The following is a 25038-nucleotide window of genomic DNA, read 5'->3' on the forward strand; positions in this document are numbered from 1 at the left end:
TAAAATACAGTAGAAAAGGAGGAAATTAATTGGTACAATTAATCGCGATTGAATAAAGGGTTAATACCACGAAAAACCCTAAACTGGTACAGTTGTGACAATTTTACCCCAAACTATTTTTTTGACTACAAAAAACCCCAAACTGGTACACTTGTGACAAATTTTCCCCAAACTATTTTTTTGACCATCAAAAACCCTGAACTGATATACTTGTGATAATTTTATCCCAACTAATTTTTTAATATTATTTTTATTTTTTTCGAATTTTTTTCTATTAATTTTTTTTCCTTAATATTCTTCATCTTCAACCTTTGGCCGGTCGCCGGACCGGCGACCGGCCAGAGGCGGAAGCCGGCGAGGTCGGCCCTGCCGGCAGCTGGCGAGGCTCGACCTTGCCGGCCGGTGGCGAGGGCACGCGCCGCCGGGCGAGGCTCGACCTCGCCGGCGTTGGGCGAGGCCGACCTTGCCGGCGGCCGGCGGGGCCGAGCCCTCGCCAGATCCGGCGAGGTCGGCCTCGTCCGAGCCGCGGCGAGGTCGAGCCTCGCCAGATTTGGCGAGGGCTCGGCCCCGCCGGCGAGCCCTCGCCACCGGCCGGCAAGGTCGAGCCTCGCCAGCTGCCGGCAGGGCCGACCTCATCGGCTTCCGCCTCTGGCCGATCGCCGGTCCGGCGACCGGCCAAAGGTTGAAGATGAAGAATATTAAGGAAAAAAAAAGAAAAGAAAAAAAATTAATAAAAAAATTCGAAAAAAATAAAAAATAATATTAAAAAATTAGTTGGGGTAAAATTGTCACAAGTATACCAGTTCGGGGTTTTTGGTGGTAAAAAAAATAGTTCGGGGTAAATTTGTCACAAGTGTACCAGTTTGGGGTTTTTCGTGGTAAAAAAAATAGTTTGGGGTAAAATTATCACAACTGTACCAGTTTAGGGTTTTTCATGGTATTATAAAATAAGATTATTGCAATGCCCACCTTAAAAGTGGTGGGCAAAGCACCACCAACGTTGTTGAACCATCTCTACGCGTGGTCATAAGTAACAAACACCAACAATATTTGATTTAGTGTTTGTTTCTTGAAGAATGAATATGATTTATGAAATATTTTTTTAAAAGTGATCGTTTGTGTTATTCATAAAAATGTATGAGCACAATCTATGTTCATCGTGAGCAAAAATATTTAAGCATAGATTATTATTGATAATGAAAGTATTTTTCGCGGACTAAATTTTCTGAATAATGCAAACAATCATTTTTACGAGATGGGATTTGTATGAGACAAAAGTCCGAATAGGTTGTGGTCCAAAATTTCATGCCCGATAATAAGGAAAAATTACTCAAAAAGATCCTAATCTATTGCATTTACATCAATTCAGTCTTAAACCTTGTAATTGTGCCAATTGAGTTCTAAACCTTTTTACATTTTACCAATTGAGTCTATCCGACCACTTTTGGTTCGAATTCGCTGACGTGGACGCTGGCTGTCTTACGTAGAAGAGCATCAGGAGCCACATGGCAAATCATGATTGATAAGTCTAAATCAATCAGGACAAAAATGTTATTGTTCAACATAATCTAAAGGAAATACACTTCAGTAAACGAAGTAAAAATAAGTGATTAAGTTATTCACATCTCAAATATGGCATGGAAACTGCGCATCTAGTTTTTCATTGTAATTTGCCTTAATTAGGAATTGTTTCATATTAAATATAGGTAGATCCTCGTAATGCATGTAAAGCTAGACTTGTAATGCAATATAATCATAGGGTTAATACTACGAAAAGCTCCAAATTGGTACACTTGTAACAAATTTACCCAAAACTAATATTTTAACAACAAAAAACTTCAAACTAGTACACATGTGACAATTTTACCCTATTCTAGTTTTCATTAAATTTTACTGTTAGATTTTTTAGTTGAATGACCCGTGGCAGTTGACGGATGTCCTCCATTTGTCATAGGTGTACCAGTTTGTGATATTTCGTGGTATTAATCCAATTTAATGGAGGGTATATTTGTTACAAATGTATCAATTTGGAGTTTTTAGTGGTCAAATAATTAGTTTAAGGAAAACTTGTCATAGGTGTATCAGTTTGAAATTTTTGATGGTAAAAAAATTAGTTTGGGGTAAATTTATCACAAATAATTAAGTTTGAGATTTTTCATGATATTAACCCTTTCCAAATTGTCCTTTTTGTACGTACGCTGGTCCACACATGCGCCCCCTCTTTCTCATTCATTATGAGCTAAATTATAATAAAAAAAATACAACGAAATATCATTTGATCTGCACTATCTACTTAAAGATTATTTCTGAAGACTCTATAGCTCTGTTGATGGTGATTGGGCCTAATGGCTCGGGCAAGTAAGCTTGAGTGCGTGCGGATAATTCTTGCGCGACGAAATGCATGGTGGGTCGCGAATTGGGACTCATCCTCGTGCACGCCAGTGCCACTGTGACTATGAATACCACTGTCCTGGCTAGTTGGCCGGTCGGAGGAGGAAGATGTGGGTCGAGCACATCCTTTAGTAGCAAATTTGGGTTCTCCATTGATGTCGACGTTTGCGTCGTTGATAGGGAAGAGAGAAGATCCCCCGGATGCTTCCCCATCATAATCTCTAGCGTCACTACTCCGAAGCTATACACATCGCATTTGTCCGTCACCCGCATCGTAACTGCTAACTCTGTTATTCCAGGAAAGAAGAATGATTCGATGTTTTGATCATAATGTAAAGTTGTACACAAATTCCAAATTTCTATGATGCGCTGACCCAAACCACTTTTCAAAATCCATACTTGCTATTCCGAAATTCTTGTTAGAATTAGTCGATGAAACCAAATTCAAGATGTTAAATAGAGCTATTTGATCAATCCGGGATCATACGTACATGAGAAATGCATGGTTAGATTTGATGCCGTAGCTTACCAGGAGCCATGTAGCCATAAGATCCAGCCACTGCGGTCCAATTTGACGAGTCTGAATCCAAGAGTCTCGCCGTCCCGAAATCCGAGAGCCGAGGCTCGAAGTCTGACTCGACCAAGATGTTGTTCAACGTTATGTCCCGATGGACGATAGGTGGCGAGCAATCGTGATGCAAGTAGGAGATCGCGTGAGCCACGCCTTGAACAATCTTCACCCTTGTATCCCAGTCCAGTTCAGCTGCTCCTCTTCCTCCGTACAAGACCTTTGCCAAACTGCCCCTTTCAACGAACTCATAGATCAAATATATGCAACCCGTTTTGGAACAGGACCCGTAGAGCTTGATCACATTGCGGTGCCGGACCTCGGTCAACACACGGATCTCGTTCTCGAAACTCTGGCGGTTGACTGCGGGAACATCGCAGGAATCCAATACGTTGAGCTTTTTGACAGCAAAAATTTGGCCGCTGGCAAGTTCGGCCTTGTAAACGCTCCCGAACCCGCCTTTTCCAATGCAGTACTCTTCGCTGAAGTCGTTGGTGGCCGTGGCGATGTCGCTGAACGTGAAGTTCCCTCGCCTTTGCCATATGATCGGTTCTGAATTCTCGTGCTTTTTAACACTCTCGATCACTTTGTCAAGAAGCTTGTTTCGCGGCCGAAGCCCTAGAATCACGGCAATTGGAATCGCTAGAAGTAGTAAGCAGCCGACGCCAACACTCACACCAATCAGAACTTTTTTGCCGTGGTTGGTTGATTTACTGCTCGTTCTGCAAGGAGATAATCCCGTTGCGTCTCCACACAAGCCCAAATTCCCAACAAAAGCACTTTCGGGCGCCCGTTGGAAGATGCCACCACTAGGAACCGCACCTGTTAGCTCGTTGTACGATAAGTCCATGGAGCTTAAACTCACCATGGTGGAGAGTGAAGCCGGTATCGTACCGGACAAATCGTTATGGGAAAGATTGAGATTTTCCAATATAGTAAGCTTTTCCAAATTGGAAGGAATTGATCCTGCTAGTGAATTGTGGCTCAGGTCTAGAAGTAACTGGAGCGCGGACAACTTCCCGAGCTCGGACGGTAAGTTACCAGACAGATTGTTGTTGCTCAATTTCAAGCTAAGTAAATTCTCGCAATTCGCTAGCTCGTTCGGTATGGTACCGCTCAATGTGTTGTTCGACAAATCAAGAAGATTGAGCTTCGATAAGTTTCCTAATGAGACGGGAATATCTCCAGCCAAATGGTTGTTGCTCAAGTTCAGCTCGATCAACTCCCCTAGATTTCTCATCTCATCAGGAATTCTCCCGGTCAGTTCATTGCGGTCCAAAGACAAGACACGCAACTGAGACAATTTCCCGAGCTCTGGCAGGATTTGGCCAGAGATTTTGTTACCATCTATCTGCAAATTTGTGAGATTCGTACACTCTCCCCACTGTGCCGAGAGAGTCCCGACAAATCTGTTGTTGCTGAGGCTTATATAAACCAGATTCAGATAAACTCCGAATGTGCTGGTGACGTCTGCGGTGAACTGATTGCCATCTAGACGGACTCTTGTTAGCCCCGAACAATTTCTCAAGCAGTGGGGCAGCGGCCCGGTGAACTTGTTCCCATTGACGGTGAGTTCTTTTAGAGCAAAGCCGCTGCACAATTTGGGTGGCAGTTCTCCGGTGAAGCTGTTGTTCGCAAACCTAACATAATGCAGAGAAGGGATGTACTTGCCGAAGTCACCTGGTACGCTTCCTGAGAAATTGTTTGTGAACAAAGAGATCGACTCTAAGTTAGCAAGGCGAGAGATGGTCTCGGGGACCTCTCCATAAAGCTTGTTCGTGTTGAGGTCGAGAATGGTCAATGACGTGAGATTCCCGACCTCTGGAGGAATAGTCCCAGTGAGTTTGTTATAGAAAAGCTGGAGGATCTTCAGGTTTCTCAGGTTCCCCAATGCTGAAGGGATTTGGCCGGAGAGAGAGTTCGTTGCGAGGTCTAACTTGACCAAATTCTCCAAGCTCCCGATCCCTGTAGGGATCGGGCCAGAGAGTGAATTGTTGTACAAAAAGAGGTTATTGAGCTTGGTCAGGCTTCCTATTTCCGGAGGAACTTGCCCAGAGAGAAAATTGTTCTGGAGCTGCAAAGAAACGAGTTCTGTCCAATTTGTGAATAAGTAAGGCGATAACTCACCTGACAGGTGATTCTCCGAAGCTCCAAATTCCGACAATCTAACCAGATTGGACAGAGAGAGAGGCAGCTCCCCGGAGATCGAATTCTGGGCGAGGGCCAACACCGTGAGGTTAGAACAAAGCCCGAGCTCGGAAGGTATAGAAGAGCTCAAGCGGTTTAGGTGCAAATCAAGCTTTTGAAGCTTTCTCAATTGACCAATGGAGCTAGGAATTGCCCCTTCAAAGGAATTGTTGTACATCTCTATCATCTGAAGCTCAGATACCAACCCTAAGTCTCCAGGAATCGGACCGCCGAGCGGATTGTTACCAATCCGGATCTCCTTCAGCTGGGAAAGTTTTGATATGTTTGAGATCGGCCCCTGGAGCGAATTGTCAGTGAGGTTGAGGTACTGAAGCTTCACCAGGTTGGCATACACAGCCTCAGGAATTTGGCCAGTCAACGTGTTTTGCGACAGGTCGAGGTATGTCAGGTTGTGAAAATCGTCCATGAAGCTCGGGAATTCGCCGTCGAGCGAATTGAGGAAGAGGCTCAGGTATGTCACCGACGGCATGGCAGAGAATTTTGACCAGTCAGGAAATTCCAAGTAGTTTGATCCAAGATCCAAGTGCCACACCTTCCCGAGATTGCTGATCTGGTAAGGAATAGTACCATTGAGACTGTTGTTCAAGAGGCTCAAGTACTGAATCTCTTGCAATTGGCCTATCTCGGGTGGTATGCCACCTTCCAAGAGATTGCTACCCAGGTCCAAGAACGTGAGCTTGGAGAGATTGCCAATCGACAACGGTATCGAGCCCCCGAGATTGTTGTTGTTGGCGTCGAAGCTGGTCAGGTTCGGGAACGAAGTGAAGTCGAGCGCATCAAGTGTGCCACTGAGGCTTGAGCTGGAGAGGCTGATCCCCGAGACTGACCCACCATTGTTGCAGGCAACTCCAGTCCAGTTGCAGAGATGGGTGATGTTGGCGAGTGACCATGAGCTCAGAGAAGGTGAAGGAGGAGGAGGAGGAGGAGGAGGAGAGAGAGAGTTCTTCCATTTGACTAGAGCTTGTGCCTCTTTGATCGGGGACGCCGAGGCCTGAAATGGCAGCAAGAAGAGAAGACAGAGGAAGACAGGGTGGGCTGCAGTTGATTCTGTCATGCCTAGCAAGATGGCATTGGACCTCATGAGAAACGAGCTGGATGATACTGTTTTATAGCACCACGGGTTGTATGCACTTTTAGACAGAAGGCCACGAGAAAGTGGCAAACTGGCAGTCTCGCACTCACGCACAAAGTTGGACTTTCAATCATCTTCCGACAACGTTGTATGAACATTCTACGTGGCGTGTCATTTCGCCCGCGTAAACACCCACGTGTAATTCGTTTTTGGAAAAATTACTGCATCGGTTATATGTATTTAACATTTTTAAACAAAAAAGTAGGTTAACCGTCAACGTGTTGGGGTCGACGCCTGATACGAGAAAACAAGAGAAATGTCGTAATTGCACTTTGGTTCCTGAACCGACTCCAACCCTGAAGACTTGGTGAAAGAAATGTCCAAACTGAAGGTTTGAAAAAGCTACGGCAACTTCCTTCGCACGAAGTCGGCAGCAAAGGAGGACAATTCGAAGTTGATCTTCAAGTGACAAGTAAATGGACACCACCGACTTCAAAAGGCGGTGAAACTCGAGCTTATAGATAAGGCTTAAGAGTGAAAGAGAAGATATATTGTAATAGCTGCAGGAGATTATTTTTTTGAGTGTTATACTTGTACAGCAGCAATGCAAATGGAACTGAGTTTGATTAAGGCTCCAAGTCGATCGGAATCGGGCAGTGATGGTTGGTAATAGTTGAAAATTAGTAAAAATTATCGATGTTGCTTTTCAAATCCCAAGAAGATTTGAGGTAGAGCACTTTTTTCCAATGGTTACTCGACGAGGGATGCAACTGAAACCGCTTCGAAACTACAACCGACGTGATGGAAAATTTCGAAAGTTTAGTTATACCACAAGGAGTAGACCAAAAGAAAGTTTGGTAATACCTCATTTGGCCGATAATCATCCATTAATCGATTCAACCATCAACAAACAGATTTGATAGAAAAGGACGAAATTAATTTGTACAATTTATCACGTGGGAATAAAATACAGTAGAAAAGGAGGAAATTAATTGGTACAATTAATCACGATTGAATAAAATAATATTATTGCAATGCCCACCTTAAAAGTGGTCGGCAAAGCACCACCATCGTTGTTGAAACTTCTTGCGTGCTTCGAGGAAATTGTAAGTTAAAAAGAGAACGTTGGCGATTGGTTAAAATTAGGGCCCGTTTGGTAACGTGCCGAACAGTAAAAATTTCTGTTCTTTTGTTCCCAGAAATAGTTTGGGAACAGAAATGCGTTTGGTAAACTTTTTGTTCCCCGGCACATTTTTGCAAAAATTTGTGCCGAGAAACAGTTTTGGAAGAGAAACAAGAAGTAAAAAAAAGTTACTTCTTGTTTCTCGGCACAATTTTGAGACTCTTTTTTTTTTCTTCTTTTTCTTTTTTTTCTTTTCTTATTTTTGTGTTGTTCTTTCCTGGGCTGGGCCGGCCGCCGGCCGCCGGCGGAGGCGAGGGTCGCCCTCGTCGGCGAGGGCGAGGTGCCCTCGCCCGGATCGGGCGAGGCCGAGCCTCGCCGTCGGTCGCGACGGCGAGGGTCCGCCTCGCCCTCGCCGGCGAGGGCGACCTCGCTCCGCCGGCTGCCGGAGAGGGCGACCCTCGCCTCCGCCGGCTGCCGGAGAGGGCCGTGATGCCCTCGCCGGCCCTGGACTGTGGCCGGTCGCCGGCGACCGGCCATGGCCAAAGAAGAAAATGGTAGAAAGAAAAAAAAATTAAACAATTCAAAATATTATTAAAATATTATTTGGGAACAGAAATTTGTGTAGTTACCAAACGCATTTCTGTTCTTTTCTACTCTAGGAATAGAAATTTTGGACAGTTTATCAGACGCCTTCAAATATTCAGAAATTATTTCCGGGCACAGAATAAAAAAAAATCATTTCTGTTCAGAAATAGTTCCCAGGCACAAAATGGTATTCATGCGCAGCCTTAGTCTCTATCATGGCCAAAACAAGCATCTCTACGCGTGGTCGTGAGTAACAAAGACCAACGATATTTGATTTAGCATTTGTTTATCGAAGAATGAATGATTTATGAAATATTTTTTCTAAAGCGATCGTTTGTGCTATTCATAAAAAGGTACGAGCACAAACTATGTTCATCGTGGGCATAAAAATTTAAGCACAGATTATTGTTGATAATAAAAGTATTTTTCGCGGACTAAATTTTCTAAATAATGCAAACAATCAGTTTTACGAGACAGGATTTGTATGAGACAAAAGTCCGAATAGGTTGTGGTCCAAAATTTCATGCCCGATAATAAGGAAAAATTACTCAAAAAGGTCATAAATCTCTTGCATTTAAGTCAATTCAATCTTAAACCTTTTAATTTTGTCAATTGAGTTTTAAACATTTTCACATTTTGTCAATTGAGTTAATCCGATCACTTTTGGCCCGAATTCGCTGACGTGGACGCCAACCATCCTACGGGAAAGAGCATTAGCAGCCACATGGCAAGTCAGGATTGATAGGTCTAAATCAATGAAGACAAAAATGTTAATGTTCAACATAGTCTAAAGGAAATACACTTCAGTAAACGAAGTACAATAAGTGATAAGTTATTCACATCTCAAATATGACATGGAAACTGCGCATCGAGTTTTTTATTGCAATTTACCTTAATTAAGAATTGTTTCATATTAAATATAGGTAGATCCTCGTAACGCATGTAAAGCTAGACTTGTAATGCAATAGAATCTAGGGGTGAGCACGGTTCCAGGGTAGAACCGGGAACCGAAAAACCGAACCGATGGGTAAGGTTCGGTTCCCGGTTCTAGGGTGAGCGGTTCCGGTTCTCGGTTCCAATTTTTTAGGAACCGCCGGTTCCGGTTCCGGTTCCCGGTTCTCGGTTCCGGAACCGGGAACCGGAACCGGAACCGGAACCGACGCTCTTCCCAGTAAAAAATAAAAACCCTAACTTTTCTTCACAAATTTCTCTCTCGGTTGCTCCTCCGTTGCGCCCTCTCTCCCACTCCCCACACCCACGACTCGACGAGACCCTCTCGCCTCTCCTCGCTCCGTTCGGCGTCCGCCTCGGCTCTTCCTCCTGTCTTCATCAACCACGGTCCGGCTCATCCACGGCGGATTTCCGAGTCTAGGTTCTTTTGGTGACCAATCGAGCAGCTTGTGGCTGGAGGCGCAAGAAGGGAGCGAGCAAGGAAAGAGTAAGCGCGCTGACGCCCGCGCTCCTCTCGCCCTCCTCCCCTCGCCAAGGCATGGGCTCGAACCCTCGACTTCGATCATCGATGCGACCTCGAAATTTGACGTCTTTTCTTTGGGTGGTGTGGTTTCAGTTTCAGATCGGGCTATGCCAACTTTCGGTGACGGCGGATAAAGAGAGGAACATTGCCCATGCTCGCGACGCGATTCGGGAAATTTTTTTTTCTTTCCGAAAATGGGCATCAAGGTAGTTCCACCTCCCTCTTCTTCATTGTTGATTGAGTCGTCCGTTGATTTCGATAGGGGCTGACGAAGCTACTGGCGGACAATGCCCCTAAGGCGATGAGGGAGCAAAAGCTGGAGAGCTACTTCGGCCGGAGGATCGCCGTCGATGCCAGCCTGAGCATCTATCAGTTCCTCGTTAAGTGCTTTGCTTTTTATGAGTTGATGTTCCTGATTGATTGTGTGTTTCGGTGTTGGCGGGGATTTGGATTTTGAGTGTTGGGGGTTTTTTTTGGTCTTTGATTGGGGGATCAGGTTGTGGTTGGGAGGAAGAGGACTCAGATGCTCACCAATGAGGCTGGTCAAGTCACCAGGTACCACTAATGGCATCGGAATACTCCATGGAAATGATAATCCACTTTGCTCGAGTTTCTGTTTTGATGCTTCAGTTGTTATTGCTTGGACTGGGGTTTATGTATATGAGATCGACGTGTGTCACATTATTTTGTACTTGCCATGTGATATTTGTTCTTGGGAAGTGTTGACTTTGAGCTGCTTTTTGATTTGTCGTCTCATGAAGTCATCTGCAAGGCATGCATTACCGAACGATTAGGCTGTTGGAAGCAGGGATACAGCCAGTGTAAGCTTTTTTCTTTACCTCCTATGTTTTCATTGGGATAGAATGCTAAGAAGAATGAAGTTTGTGCTTCTCTGAATTATACTTTATGTTGTTATGATAGCTACGTATTTGATGGTAAACCTCTTGATTTGAAGAAGCAAGAGCTCGCACAATGGTACTTTATTATTATGTAGCCTTCTCTTCTCTCGTTTTTTTTTTAATTGTCTATGAATACGTTTAGTTACCTTAAATGTGAAGGTTTGTCTTTGTTTTGATCACTTCCTTACTGTGCGATATTTTAGTTCTATTCGATGAGAAGTTTGATGTTGTCTCTGTTTTCCAGAAAAACCTATCTATGTAGCTAACCAGATATGTGTGCGCATGTGGTACATGGCTTTGATACCATTGCAGGTGACACAACAGCACAATGAAGACTGCAAAAAACTATTGAGACTTATGGGTATCCCAGTAGTTGAGGTTACTATTCTGTCTGAGAAGTTCATTCTTCTTTATTCGTAACAAAAATGTTAGATACCAGATTCAGTTTATGTATGTCAGGCCCCTTCAGAAGCAGAGGCACAATGTGCTGCTCTTTGAAAAGCTGGAAAGGCATGTATCTTCCTGGTTGATCATCTTCTGATTTAGAATAATTCATTGTTATCTCATGATAATCCAATCATCTAACTCTATGGAAATGACATTTTTTTTTGCATGATTTCGTGTAGCTGCGGAAAGTTTGGATGTGCCTCCTGATTGCAAAATGGGAAATTTATGGCTTACAAGAACTTTGTATACCTTATCAAATGCCCTTTTGTGAAGGCGTGCACTAGAAGAAAGAATGGATAAAAGCATCTTGAGTAGGCACGTGTTCGTTTCATCAGTTTTGGGTGACTTTCTGTGGCTAAGTTCTTATTGATGCTTATTTAATTGCTATGTTTTTATACTGCAAGCTTTGGCTTCCAGTAAAATCAGCCATATTTGCAGCTTGCGCCGTTCTATAAAAGGAGGGAAAAATCACGTAGCTTGCCTCATGGTTTTGTTGACTCTGTGCCAGGAAATATGGAACAGTCCCTATTCAAATGATAGCTTCCCTATTTATGCTGAGGACATTGATGGAGGTTCATCTCCTTCAACTGCTATGTTATTTGAAGCTGCTAAGGCCTTGAAGGTTACCATAGTGGGCAGTTCAATCCCAGAAAGATGTGGTGATCGATTGTACAACGCTTGCTGTGTTTTTGGTTCCATTGGAGTGCTGAAAGCCAAGCACCACAAGGTAACTTTTCTTTCCTTAAGTAACTATGTATGGAACATTTAGTTGCCTGAGTCTTCTAGTCTATTTGTTGTTTGAGTTGTTTTCTTTTCTTTTCTTTTCTTTTTGGCTCTATGCAGACGTTGGACGTATTGGTATAGGCATCTGTTATGATATTCGGTTTCAGGAATTGGCAATGATTTATGCTGCAAGAGGTAGGTTTTGTTTCCTCTTCGTCTATTTTGCATTTCCTACAATGTTGACTGCATACTGGTGCTGGGGCTGCCACTGGCCCAGTCTATGCAGTTCGAAAGTAAGAAGATTTCTGACAGTAAACATGTATGTCTTAAGTGGTGGACCTTTGGATTGTTTTCCTTTGATTTATTTTCGTTTTATCCCTTCCAATGATTTTTAAGTTGAACATCAGCAAAGTAAGCCTTGCACAAAGGGGGCTTAGCTGTATAAATGCTTTTACAACATTGCGATATGTCCTCTATTGCTTTTTGTATAGAAGATATCTCTTTGCAATATTGATTCCAAATTAGCTAGTTTTTGCCTCCTCCACTATTATATTGTTTTAAGTTTCTTTCCTAGATTAATGAGGTTTGCTATTGGTGTTGCTAATTGGCCTTTTATTGACAATATCATTCTACTAATTATATTTGCACTGATCCATTGATAATAAAGTTATATGATGCTGAACTCTTGATGTTTTCTATTCTGCATAAATGGATCTAGGTTGTTAGATAATATCCCCTTTCTACTAAGCGAAATATTGTTTTTTAATACCTAGTCATTGTTGCGTTTATTTTCGTTTTGTTTAATTAAAAAAGAAATTAAAAAAAAGAACCTTTTGGAACCTGGAACCGACCCTGGAACCTGTGACAGGGTAGGTTCTAGGTTCCACGTTCTGACGGGTAGGTTCCAGGTTCCAAAAAATGAGGAACCTGTACCCGAGGGTAGGTTCCAGGTTCCAAGCGGAACCGAACCGGAACCTGGAACCGCTCACCCCTAATATAATCATAGGGTTAATACTACGAAAAACCCCAAACTGGTACACTTGTGATAAATTTATCCCAAACTAATTTTTTGACCACAAAAAACCCTAAACTGGTATATCTGTGACAATTTCTAGTTTCTGTTAAATTTTACCGTTAAATTTTTTAGTTAAATGACACGTGTCAGTTGACGGGTGTATCAGTTTGAGATTTTACCCTCTATTTGTCATAGGTGTACCAATTTGTGATTTTTCGTAGTATTAAGCCAATTTAATGTAGGGTATATTTGTCATAAATGTATCAATTTGGGTCCTTTCCTTTAAAAACTTTGAAAAAAAAAAGCGAAAATATTTTTGCTTTTGCAAAATTAAGAAAAGTTATAAATTACTAGCTACCGGGCAGGTTTAAACCCTGGTCTATCGAAGATTATCAAAATTCCAAGGGAAGCCATTTTAAAAAAACCACCCTCTATTTCAATTTGCTTACTAAGTTCCCTACAACAAGGGCTCGAAGTGGAGTGATTTTATCAAATGAGACTTCAAAGTGAACTTTGTTTCAATAAGAGTTCGAAGTGGAGTGATTTTCTCAACTGAAGGTTCAAAGTGGACTTTGTTTCAGTAAGGGCTCGAAGTGGAGTAATTTTCTCAAATGAGGGTTCAAAGTAGATTTTGTTTCAATTAAGGGCCTTTTCCGACCAATATTTTCAATTAGGGCCATATTTGAAACTAACTTGTCCACTTTAGGCCCTCATTTGAAACTAACTTATCAACTTCAGGTCCTTATTCGAAATAATATTTACTTTAGACTCTTTTTTGAGAAAATAATCTTACTTCATGTTCTCATTTGAAATTTTCCCGTTAAAATCGTGTTGTTGCCGCACGCTAAGTCGTTTGAATCAAGCAAGATCTATCGATGCATGCACGAGGGAAAAAGCACAACGAAATCAACCGACAATGTAATAAAAAACGATTCCCCCATCTTAAAAGTGGCCAGCGAACACCACCGAGGGCCGCCCATGGTTGAACCCGAACAGACTGGCGTGCTTCGAGGAAATCTTTAGTTTAAAAGAGAATGTTGGCCATTGTCTAAATTAGTCCTATTAAACTCTTTTTTTAATTAGACGCGTGTTAAATTTATGTAAATGCACACGTCTATTGTCGATAATGAAAATATAACAAACCACAAAATGTTTCAATCTTCCTTAGGAAAAATTGAAAATAATACTTGAAATGTGATGTTCTTTTGAAATAGGCCTCAGAATGAATCTTGTCTTAAATAAGGTCATTAAGTGATCAATTTAGTCTCGAATGAGTCCTTGAGCTCTCCCGCCAACCAAATCTTCCTTGGCCGGTGAGCACACGCGATTCAACGATTTCCAAGTCCTGATCAGAGGCATTTTCGTCCGGGGGCAATTTTTTCTTTTCGGTTTCTTATTCCTTTTTTTGTTCTTCTTGTCTTTCTACCAAGCAGTGTTATTTCTGCAACTCTCATCTGCCACCATAGCCAATCTCTCCTCAAACTCGAAGCTCTTATCTTTCTTCAATCCCATCGAAACCCATAATTGCCTCAGCAACAAACCCTTCATGCTCATCTTTCCGGAAGATGAAGGAGGTAGCCCAGACGAGAAGTTCATCTGGTTGCCGAACTTGCTCAACAAAAAGAAGGACGATGCTTCTCTGGGCCGCGACTGACGAAATCCTCGATATCTCTTGAAGCAGAATATTCTGCCATTCGCATCTGTTTGTTATCCGTGCATCTCGTCGAGAAATGATTCGAATTCAGTGCATGTGAATCAAATCAAGAACAATGGAAGCTTCCTGTTGGAAATTGTGATCCAATTTCCAAATTCTCAAGATTTCTCCAGAGTGGTCAACTGAGATAACCATGAAGAAAACAAGAAGTGTCCAAGTTCAAGTGGAACACTTGAAGTCTAATACTAAGGCTGCTTAATCAACGAAGAAAGAAGAGTCAAGAAAGTCGACAGTAACTAGAACCAAGAAACGTCCGCCTGGAAATATGCTGTCTAAGTCGGTGCAAGAGAAGAAGAAGCCAAGTTGAAGAAGCTTTCTTAGTCAAAACAAATGTCAACTGAAACAAGTTATCTAAGGTCCAGCAAATGTCTAGATGTCTATGGCGGCGGAGTCCTTCTATAAATAGGCTTCGAATCTTTCGTGTGAGAGTGTGGGGAGATGAGCTTAAAACTCCATATCATGATGCTCCTTCCGCACATCTCCTCCAAACTATTTTGTTACATTAGAACTCCGTTTGTTTTGTGAAAAACATTTTTCACAAAACATTTTTCTCATTTTTCGGCATCAGGATCGCTTGGGAAAATGAGTCAATAGAAAAAAGTTTTCCTATTTAACAAAAAACCTATGCTTAAATTCAAAAAAATGACTTATTTATTGAAAAATCGAAAATCAATTTTCAAAATATGACTAAATATCGACGCTTGGCCACAAGAACTCCTACACTTGACCTAGGCCCTTGATAGTGAACCTGGGTCTAGAGGTCGAGGCCAGGTTTGCAGGGTTTCACCTGGGGCAAGCCCGAGTCCATCAAGGTAGAGCTCGAGACCCTAATACCATGCTTGCGTCCCCGACACCTAGGCTTAGATCCATCGCCATGCCTAAGACCTTGATGCTTGTGCTTGAGACCCTGATGCCTGTGCCCGAGTCCCTAGCGCCCGAATCCATTGAAGTCGAGCTTGAGACCCTAGTGCTCGAGCCCGGGTCCATTGTGATCGGACCTGGGTCCATTGAGGCTGGCCCCAAGACCACGGTGCCAATGCCCGAGTCCTCAGCCTGCGCTTGAGTCCATCGAAGTCGGGCTCGAGAGCTCAGTTCCTGGGACCGAGTCATTGACGCTCGTGCTTGGGTCCATTGTGGCCGGACACGAGCCCATTGAGGTTGAGCCTTGGACCCCAATGCCCGTGCCTAGGTCCATCAAGGCCGGGCCCCGACGCTTGGGATCAATCTTTGGCACCCTCACCCAGGTCCATCATTACCAGGCCTGGGTGTATTGAGGCTGGGCTCGAGACCATAGTGCTGGTGCTTAGGTCCTTGGCGCTCTCGCTCGAGTCGAGGTCCTCGGTGCTTGAGTGGGTCCATTAATGTCGAGCCGAGGACCCCATCATCCAGACTCAAGTCCATCGGGCTTGGCTCGGGATCCCAATGCCTGGGCCTAGGTCCACCGAGGCTGGGACTGAGACCCTGGCGCCCATGTGGGGTCTATCGAGGCCGAGCCACATATATCGACACTTGACACTGGGTCCCCAATGCTTAGGCCCCGAACTGAGTCCCTGGCACTTAGGCCAGGGTCCATTGAGGCTGAGCTTGGGTTTATCAAGGCCGGGCTCGGGCGGTTGGGCCCGGGTACATTGAGGCCAGCCTTGAGCACTGGGATCCATAGCTTGGCCTCAATGGATCCGAGGCATGCGTGGGGGTAAGAGCTCATCGTCGTTGGACCTGGCCTAGCCACCAGGGCCCGGGCCCGACCTTGATGGACACATAGGCACAAGCACTAGGGTCTCGGGCACCAGACTGAGGCCCGAGCCCAAGCGTTGGGGTCTCGGGCATTGGGCCGAGGCTCGGGCCCAAGCTTTGGGGGCTGGGATCCTGGGCACTGGGTTCTCGGGTCCGGCTTTCGTGGACCTCGGACTGATGCTTGTGCTCGGGAGCCAGGGATTTGGGCCCAGGACCCTTGGGCCTGTGCTCAGGAGCCAAGGATTCGGGCTCAGTGTCAAAGGGTTAATCTTCATTTCGTTGCACCGGTAAAATGTAATTGCGGTTGATCTAATTACGCCAACTCTAGTGTCGAAGCTTTAATCTCCATTTCGTGCCATTTGACTACGCATCCACGGACAGAGATTTGTTCAAATTCATGCGATGGACTATGCATCATTGCAATCGGTTTATGTCGATTTCACGCCATTAAAAGGTTGATTGAAAATTCAATCGAAGGAAAGTCAATTGAGGCAGGTAAGTTAGGCGGAAAACCAAAGCTGCGAGCAATGCAGATAGAATCAAAAGGCTACAAGTCGATCGAAATCGGCAAAGATAGTTGATAATATGAAATTTGGAGCCAAACTCGAACTTGTATGATTACGATAATCATTGTCAAGGTCAGTTTTATGAACCGAAGAAGATTTGAAAGAGAGCACTTTTTCTATGGTTATTTGACGAAGATTCCATCTAAAATCGCTTCGAACTATCGCTTTAATTTGGTTGTAAAGTTCGAAAGTTTAATAATACGACGGGAAGTAGTATGAAAAAATGAATGATGCGCTTAACTTTTCTCAAATTACAAGGACAGGCCATTTAGAGAGGGACCACCATGCACTTCATTTGGCTAATGATCATCCATCAATCAATTCAACCATCGACCAACAGATTTGATTAGAAAAACAAATTGAAAAAGTTGAAACCAAGGGATATAATAATAAAAGGGGAAATTCATTTGTACGATTAAGCACGTCGGAATAAAAAATAAATAAATCAGATTATTGCTGCACACAAATCCTTCCATTTAAATCAGACTTATCAAAACCGTCACGAGGGAAAAAGCACAGCGGATCAACGCACCACCATAAAAGTGGTCGGCAAAACACCACTAAAGTCTGCCTAATAAGTATGAATTTGACCCCCAAAGTGACTTTGACATTTCTTGCCAAACCGGTACACCTATCAATTACCACGTGTCATCAAACTTAGTAATTTAATGGTAAAATTTAACGAAAACTAATAGAGGGTAAAATTATTACAGGTGTACCAGTTTGGGGTTTTTGATGGTCAAAAAATTAGTTCGGGGTAAAATTGTCACCGATGTACCAGCGTGGGGTTTTTGATGGTCAAAAAATAGTTCGGGATAAATTGTCACACATGTATACCAGTTTGGGATTTTTCGTGGTATTAAGCCATCCTTTTTTGACTTCTATACATGTTGGCTACCTTGTCTAGTGGAGAGATCTTCATAATTTTCATTTCGTCAAGCAAATTTCTCGATCAATTTTCATGTATAAATCCAAAAAAACATATCTACAAACAAATTTTTTTTAAAAATAAAAACTATGCCCAAAGCAAAAGAAATATTTTTCATGAAAGTCTAATTTCATTCATTTTGGATTGACAAAGAAAATGTTGATTTTTTATTTTCTAAACAACAATGGGTTTAAATTTGAAGGGACTAACCCACAATAGACAAGAACTAAAATGAGGGAAAATGCATAATTGTGGAATCCATCAAGGTGATTTTGTCCATCTTGTATAAACGGAGTGTATTTAGTCATACAGGGGGCGAACATCTTGTCACCAAAATAATACAGGAGTGATTAATGATGCAATATTTGACCACATTATAGTTGCAAAGTAAGTTGAATGATGATTAATCATAACATGAGATGGCTGTCAATTATCAATCTTTCTACATATATATTCAAAGAAAACCAATTAACAATCTAAAGACAAAGCTTAGTCAATCTGAAGTCTTCTTCACGCTCAACCTTTTTAAAGGGGTCAGGTCACTATGTAATATTAACCAATCAATCGAATCCTACACTTACATCCAGAGAAACCCTCTGGAAGCACTCGAATATTTCCAAGCAGACAAGAATTGCATGTCGGGCCAAAGCAGGCCGTACCCGTTGGATTGCACCCAGAAAATGGGTGTAATTGATAAGTCAAAAAGTCACCAACGATGCAATTTATGCCTATCTTCCAACCCACCACCAATCACTAGGATTGGTAAATTTTCTCTCAAATTAGGACTTTGTAAGTCGATAAATTCTCCTTTTGAGCAATGTGCGATGCCATAGAGATGAATGTACCATCAGCGACATTAAAAAACTATGGAAACTTGTGGTGGCCATAGAGATGAATGTACCACCATCTAAAATCGCTTCGAACCGTCACATATTTGATTGTAAATTTCAAAAGTTTAGTAATGCGATGAGAAGTAGGACGGAAATTGGACGATGCACTTAATTTTTGTCAAATTATAAGGATAGGCCATTTAGAGGGGACACAAGGCACCGCCATGCACTTCATTTGGCTAGCGATCATCCATCCATCAATTCAACCATCAACAAACATAATCGAACAGAAAAAAAACACAAATTGAAAAAGTTCAAATCAAGGATATAATAGAAAAAGAGGAAATTCATTTGTACGATTAATGACATGAGTTCAAGTTGATTCAAAGCGTTAGAGAAGTTGGAAATCTGGGAGACTGCTTCATCCGGTGAGGAATTCTTCACTACCAGTGCAATAGAGATTTTCTAAGTTATCCTTTTTGTACATCGACCGGTGCACACGCCAACCCCCACTCTTTCTCATTCATTGCAAGCTAAGTTAAACAAAACCTAAAAAAGAAGAAGAGACGGAAGAATATCATTTTGATTTTGCTCTATCCCTTAAAATTTTATTTCTGAAGACTCGATGGCTTCGCTGATAGTCATCGAGCCTAATGGCGTGGACAAGTAAGCTCGAGCGCATGCGGATAATTCTCTCGCGACGAAATGCATGGTGGGTCGCGAATCGCGACTCGTCCGCGTGCACGCCAGTGCCACCGCGACGATGCATACCACTTTCTTGGCTAGCTGGCCAGTCGGAGGAGGAATACGTGGGTCGAGCACGTCTTTCAGCAGCAAATTTAGGGTCTCCGAGAATGTCATTGATAGAGAAGAGAGAAGATCCCCCGGATGCTTCCCCATTGTAATCTCTAGCGCCACTACTCCAAAGCTATACACGTCGCATTTGTCCGTCACCCGCATTGTAACTGCTAACTCTGTTATTCCAAGAAAGAAGAGCGAATCAATATTTTGATCGTAATGTAAAGTGGTACACAAATTCTAAACTTCTAAGGTATCCTGACACAAATCAATTTTCAAAATCTATAGTTGCTCTTCCGAAAGTCGTTAGAATTATTCAATATATCGAATTTCAAAATGTTAGTTAAAGCTATTTGATCAATCCGAGACAATATGTACCTGTGTGAAATGTATGGTTAGATTTGATCATGTAGCTTACCAGGAGCCATGTAGCCATAAGATCCAGCCACTGCAGTCCAATTCGACGAGTCTGAATCCAAGAGTCTCGCCGTCCCGAAATCCGAGAGCCGAGGCTCGAAGTATGACTCGACCAAGATGTTGTTCAACGTTATGTCCCGATGGACGATAGGCGGTGAGCAATTGTGATGCAAGTAGGCGACCGCGTGAGCCACGCCTTGAACAATCTTCACCCTTGTACCCCAGTCCAGTACAGCAGCTCCCGTTCCTCCATACAAGGCCTTTGCCAGACTGCCTCTTTCAACGAACTCATAGACCAAGTAAATGCAACCCCTCTTGGAACAGAACCCGTGGAGCTTGATCACATTGCGGTGCCGGACCTCGGTCAACACACGGATTTCGTTCTCGAAACTCTGGCAGATGACCGCAGGGACTTCGCCCGATTCCAATGCGTTCAGCTTTTTGACAGCGACGATTTGGCCGCTGTCCAATACGGCCTTGTAAACGCTCCCGGCCCCGCCTTTTCCGATGCAGTACTCTTCGCTGAAATCGTCGGTGGCTTTGGCAATGTCGCTGAATGTGAACTTCCCTACCCTTTCCCATATGATCTGCTCAAATTGCTCGTGCTTTTTAAGACGCTTGATCTCTTCATTGCAAAGCTTGTTTCGTCGCCGAAGCGCCAGAATCACAGAAGTTAGAATCGCTGGAAGTAGTAAGCAGCAAACGCCAACACTCGCACCAACCAGAACTTTTTTTCTGTGTTGGGTCGATTTACTGCTCATCCCACAAAGAGATAATCCGGTCGCGTTTCCACACAAGCCCGGATTCCCAATAAAAGCACTTTCGGGTGCTTGTTCGAAGATCCTACCAATAGGAACCACACCCGTCAGCTTGTTGTACGATACGTCTAGGGAGCTTATGCTCTCCATGCTCTCGAGAGAAGCTGGGATCATACCCGACAAATTGTTATGCGAAAGATTGAGATTTTCTAGTTTAGTAAGCTTTGCCAAATTGGAGGGAATTGATCCTGCTAGGGAATTGTGGCTCAGGTCTAGGAGTAACTGTAGCGTGGACAACTTCCCGAGCTGGGATGGTATGTTACCGGACAGATTGTTGTTGCTCAAGTTCAAGCTCAGTAAATTCTCGAAATTCGCTAGCTTGTCAGGTATGCTACCGCTCAATGTGTTCTCCGACAAATCAAGATGATTGAGCTTCGTCAACTTTCCTAACGAGGAAGGAATATCTCCAGCCAAATGGTTGTTGCTCAAGTTCAGCCCGAACAGCTCCCCTAGATCTCCCATCTCATCGGGAATACTCCCAGTCAATTCATTGCTGGATAATGTCAGGACGCGCAACTGAGACAATTTCCCGAGCTCTGGCGGGATGTGGCCGGAGATTTTGTTACCATCGATCCGCAAATTCGTAAGATTCATACAGTCTCCCCATTGTGCCGAGAGTTTCCCGACAAATCGATTGTTGCTAAGGCTTGCATAGACCAGATCAGGACAAACTCCGAACGCGTTCGTGATATCTGCAGTGAACTGATTGTCGTCTAGGCGGACTCTCATTAGCCCCGAACAATTCTTCAAGCAGTTGGGCAGCGGCCCGGTGAAGTTATTCCCACTGACATCGAGAAATCGAAGAGCAAAGCCGTTGCATAAATCTGGCGGCAGTTCTCCGGTGAAGCTGTTGTTGGAAATGCTAACGTAGCGCAGAGAAGAGCTGTACTTGCCGAAATCACGTGGTATGCTTCCCGAGAAATTGTTATTGAGCAAGAAGATCCCCCTTAACTTAGCAAGGCGAGATATGGTCTCAGGGAGCTCTCCATAAAGCTGGTTCATGTCGACGTTGAGATAGATCACCGACGCGAGATTCCCGACCTCTGGAGGAATAGTCCCAGTGAGGTTGTTGGAGAAAAGCACGAGGAACTGCAGGTTGCTGAGGTTCCACAATGTCCTAGGGATTTGGCCGGAGAGATTGTTTCTTGAGAGGTCTAAATCGAGCAAATTCTCCAAGCTCCCAATCCCTATTGGGATCGGGCCGGAGAGCGAATTGTTGTTCAAGTAGAGGTAATTGAGCTTAGTCAGGCTTCCGATTTCGGACGGAATTTGCCCCGAGAGATTGTTATCGCAGAGGTCTAACTCGAGCAATTTCTCGAAGCTCCCACTCCCTATCGGCAGCTCCCCAGAGAACTGGTTCCGGTAGAGCTGGAGCGACTCGAGAGGCAACCGAGTCAGCTCGTCTGGAATAGTGCCACTCAGCCTGTTCGTCGATGCGTTGAGAAACCGCAATGCGGTCAGCTTCGACAGCCCTGGTGGCAACTTTCCCGTCAGGGAGTTATTGTAGAGCTCAATCTGGATGACGCTCTCCAACTCAGCGAGCGAACTCGGTATGGGTCCCTCCAAGTAGTTGATGGCGAGGTCCAAATCGGTGAGTCTCTTGAGCCTCCCGAGCGACTCCGGAATCTCCCCGGTCAAGCTACACTCGGTCAGCCAGAGCACCTCGAGATTCGTCAAGTTCCCGAGCTCCGGCGGGATCCGACCCGGCGTGAACGGGTTGTACGAGAGGTTCAGCATCTTCAGCGAGCTAATGTTGCCGAGAAAGCCTGGTATCGTGCCATCGAGGAGGTTGTTCACGAGGGACAGCACCTCGAGCCTCTGGAACCGGCCGAAGCTCGCCGGGATGTCGCCGGAGAAGTTGTTGCCCGACAAATCAAGGTAGGCCAGGTTTGGCAGGTCGGCGAGGGAGGCAGGGAGACCGCCGACGAGGAGGTTCTGGGCGAGGTCGAGGTGGACGAGGGAGCGGCAGGCGGAGATGCCGGACGGGAGGGAGGTGATGGAGTTGTTGTAGAGGGAGAGGAAGGTGAGGTTGGCGAGGCGGCAGAGGAGGAGGGGGAAAGGACCGGTGAGGTTGGCGCTGGGGAGGTTGACGGAGGTGACGGAGCCAGAGGCGGGGTCGCAGGCGACGCCCGGCCAGCCGCAGGGGGAGTCGCCGCTATCGTCCCAGGCAGCAAGGGAGGAGTCGGGGTCGGAGAGGGAGAGCTTGGCGCCGTGGAGGTAGAGGCCTTCCTGGTTGAGGGAGAGAGCGGGTGGAGCTGCAGAGACGAGGAGGAGGAGGAAGAAGAGGAGGAGAAGCATGGTTTCTCTTCAAGCTTTCTCTCTCTCTCTCTATCTTCGCCGTGAGTGATGGATGGTTGGGGCGGGAATATATGGGAGCGACGAGAGGGACTGTTGGGGTTAGTAAGTATTATTTGTCTGGGTAATCATAAAAACTAATCTTAATCTTAAATGTTTTTGTGACTATTTTTTATCTACTGTTATAATAATAGCCTATTTTGAGCCAAAAAAATAAATAACGAATAATTAGAAATTTTTGTAAGGTCCACTCATTAAAAAATTCATGACACACAATATGCTGTTATTTTAATAGCAGCCCAAAGATTTTTATGCTAACAAAGCTCTATCAAATATTCCACGCATTACAATAAAAATATTTTTTCATCTCTTCGACCTAATAACAATAATAATAATAATAATAATAATAATAATAATAATAATAATAATAATGTTCGTTTGCCTTCACGAATACCTAAAATCCGGGAAAAGTGTCAGAAAAGTCATAAACATTTTGCATCGATGTCAATTTAGTCCTAAACTTTTTGTTTTTGTGCCAATTCGGTCTTTCCGGCTAATTTCGGTCGGAATTTACTGACGTGGACGTTGGCCGGCCTATGTGGCACCGTCGGCAATGGCGTTGATAACTTTTAATAATATTTTAATATTTTTCAAATTTATTATTATTATTATTATTTTCCTTTCTTCTTCCTATAGCCGAAGGCTAGGGGGCCTTTGGCGAGCCCCATTGGTCACTGGCAAGGCTCGCCCTTGCCAGCGGCTGGGCGAAGATGAGCCTCTCCAATGGTTGGGCGAGGCACGACCTCGCCGGATCTGGCGAGGTTGGGCCTCACCCATGGCTGGGCGAGGCTCAACCCTCGCCACATCCGGCAATGGCGAGCCTCCCCTAGCCCAGCGCGAGGCTCGAGCCCTCGCCGGATGGCCGCAAGGATGGCCTCGCGCTGGGCTGGGCGAGGCACGACCTCACTGGATCTGGCGAGGTCGAGCCTCAACCATGGCCGGCGAGGCTCGACCCTTGCCAGATCCGGCGAGGGCGAGCCTCGCCCAACCCAGTGCAAGGCTCGAGCCCTTGCAGGGGTACGCCCTCGTGCAGGCTAGGGCGACCTCGCCAGGTGTCGCTTGCGCCAAGGCGACGATCGGCGAGGCCGCCGTGGCCTAGGCGAGGGTTGGCCTCGCTAGATCTAGCTTGCGAGAGGGGAGCTCTTGCCGGGGCTCGCCTAGGCCACACCGGGTTTGGCCGAGCGACGGTGACCCTCACTCAGGTGAGGGCAGCCCGCCCGGCCATGGCCAGTGGTCGGCCGTCGCCTGTGGCCAGTGGCTAGTCGCCGGCGAAGGGAGGAAGAAAGAAAAAAAAATCAGAAAAAATAATTAAAAATTTGATAAAATATTATTAAAAATTATCTACGTCAGCGCCAGCGATGCCACGTAGGCCGACCGGCGTCCACTTCAGCAAAATCCGACCAAAATAAGCCCGAAGGACTGAATTGGCACTAGTTCAAAAGGTTTAGAACTGGATTGACATAAAAAAATAGTTTATGACTAAATTGACACTAATGCAAAAGGTTTAGGAATTTTCTTACACTTTTCCCCCTAAAATCCACATCACAACTTGTCTCTTGCTCTCTTCCCCCTTTCCTTTCTCTCTCCTCACATGCGGCGGCACAGCAGTGAACGAAGGCCAGCACTATAGAGCATCAAGCAACCACTCAAGGGTCGTAAGAGGCTAGCCTCGAGCTTACGAGGGCCACGATCTGCTGTGAGACTTTGCAAGAGGCTCGCAAGATATGTAGCAAAGCTTGGTCATGACCATTAAGGGGGTGTTTGGTTCAGCTTTGGGAAGGGGCTTTGGGCCTCGAAAGCCCCTTCCCAAAATGTTAGAGTGTTTGGTTCAGCATTTGGCCTAGCATTGGCCAAATGCTGGCATTCCAAATGCTGAAAGCCCAAGGCTGGTCCGGACCAGCCTTGAGCTTTCAGCATTCCACGAATACTACTGTTCATATCTTTTTTCTTTTTTTTTTTTTTTGGGTTTAGCGCTGTTCATCTTCTTCACCAGAAGGGCCGGCGACGGCGGCCGGCGAGGGTCGCCGGGGGTCGCCCGACCTCGGGCGACGGCCGCCAGCGGTCGGCTCCGACGATGGGTAGGTTTTGTTTTTTTTTTTTTAATAAATAAGATAATTCTCAAAGTGCATTTGCAAAAAAAATTCACCAAACACTATATTTTGGCCAAAGTAGCTTTACAAAATATTTTTACCAAACACCATTTGTATTTCCCCAATGGGCTTTCACCCAAAGGTATTTGCATTCCCCCAAGTAGCATTTTCAAAGTTGAACCAAACAGGCCCTAAGTCTACGCCATTTTGACATCGATCCTTGAGCTCGGCCTCAGATCTGAGGTCGGCAACGGCCTCTGAAGCCCCTTACAGTGGAGAAAGG

General features: G+C 44.6%; 4 protein-coding genes across 7 annotated transcripts; 2 read left to right on the forward strand and 2 right to left on the reverse strand.

Moving 5' to 3' along the window:
• Nucleotides 1–2199: 2199 nt before the first annotated feature.
• On the reverse strand, nt 2200–6232 carry LOC115667226 (MDIS1-interacting receptor like kinase 2-like). Its single transcript, XM_030588837.2, has 2 exons — nt 2921–6232; nt 2200–2678 (listed from the first exon to the last, which is right to left on the reverse strand). Exons 1-2 carry the CDS (start codon nt 6219–6221, stop codon nt 2290–2292), a joined length of 3690 nt encoding a protein of 1229 aa, XP_030444697.1. The 5' UTR covers nt 6222–6232; the 3' UTR covers nt 2200–2289.
• A 3204-nt stretch (nt 6233–9436) lies between these two features.
• On the forward strand, nt 9437–10830 carry LOC130135775 (flap endonuclease 1-like). 4 transcript variants are annotated; one of them, XM_056305526.1, is made up of 6 exons: nt 9437–9627; nt 9720–9800; nt 9918–9976; nt 10183–10242; nt 10343–10396; nt 10633–10826. In XM_056305526.1, exons 1-6 carry the CDS (start codon nt 9616–9618, stop codon nt 10634–10636), a joined length of 270 nt encoding a protein of 89 aa, XP_056161501.1. In that variant the 5' UTR covers nt 9437–9615; the 3' UTR covers nt 10637–10826. The 4 variants fall into 4 exon arrangements, 1 of the variants encoding a protein (XP_056161501.1); XR_008815009.1 differs by having other exon boundaries at nt 9458–9800; nt 10633–10698; nt 10780–10830; XR_008815008.1 differs by lacking the exon at nt 10343–10396 and having other exon boundaries at nt 9460–9800; nt 10633–10698; nt 10780–10830.
• Nucleotides 10831–10946: 116 nt separating this feature from the next.
• On the forward strand, nt 10947–11998 carry LOC130135776 (omega-amidase, chloroplastic-like). Its single transcript, XM_056305527.1, has 2 exons — nt 10947–11494; nt 11611–11998. Exons 1-2 carry the CDS (start codon nt 11252–11254, stop codon nt 11629–11631), a joined length of 264 nt encoding a protein of 87 aa, XP_056161502.1. The 5' UTR covers nt 10947–11251; the 3' UTR covers nt 11632–11998.
• A 1999-nt stretch (nt 11999–13997) lies between these two features.
• On the reverse strand, nt 13998–22608 carry LOC130135729 (probable leucine-rich repeat receptor-like protein kinase At1g35710). The gene is made up of 3 exons (XM_056305348.1): nt 19494–22608; nt 19049–19251; nt 13998–14192 (listed from the first exon to the last, which is right to left on the reverse strand). The coding sequence occupies exons 1-3, from the start codon at nt 22606–22608 to the stop codon at nt 13998–14000; spliced, it is 3513 nt and encodes a 1170-aa protein (XP_056161323.1).
• Between the last annotated feature and the right edge of the window lie 2430 nt (nt 22609–25038).

The sequence above is a fragment of the Syzygium oleosum genome, unplaced genomic scaffold (assembly GCF_021117445.2).
Source record: "Syzygium oleosum isolate NSW1041296 unplaced genomic scaffold, Sole_v2.1 Sole_v2.37, whole genome shotgun sequence".
NCBI classification, from domain to species: Eukaryota; Viridiplantae; Streptophyta; class Magnoliopsida; order Myrtales; family Myrtaceae; genus Syzygium; species Syzygium oleosum.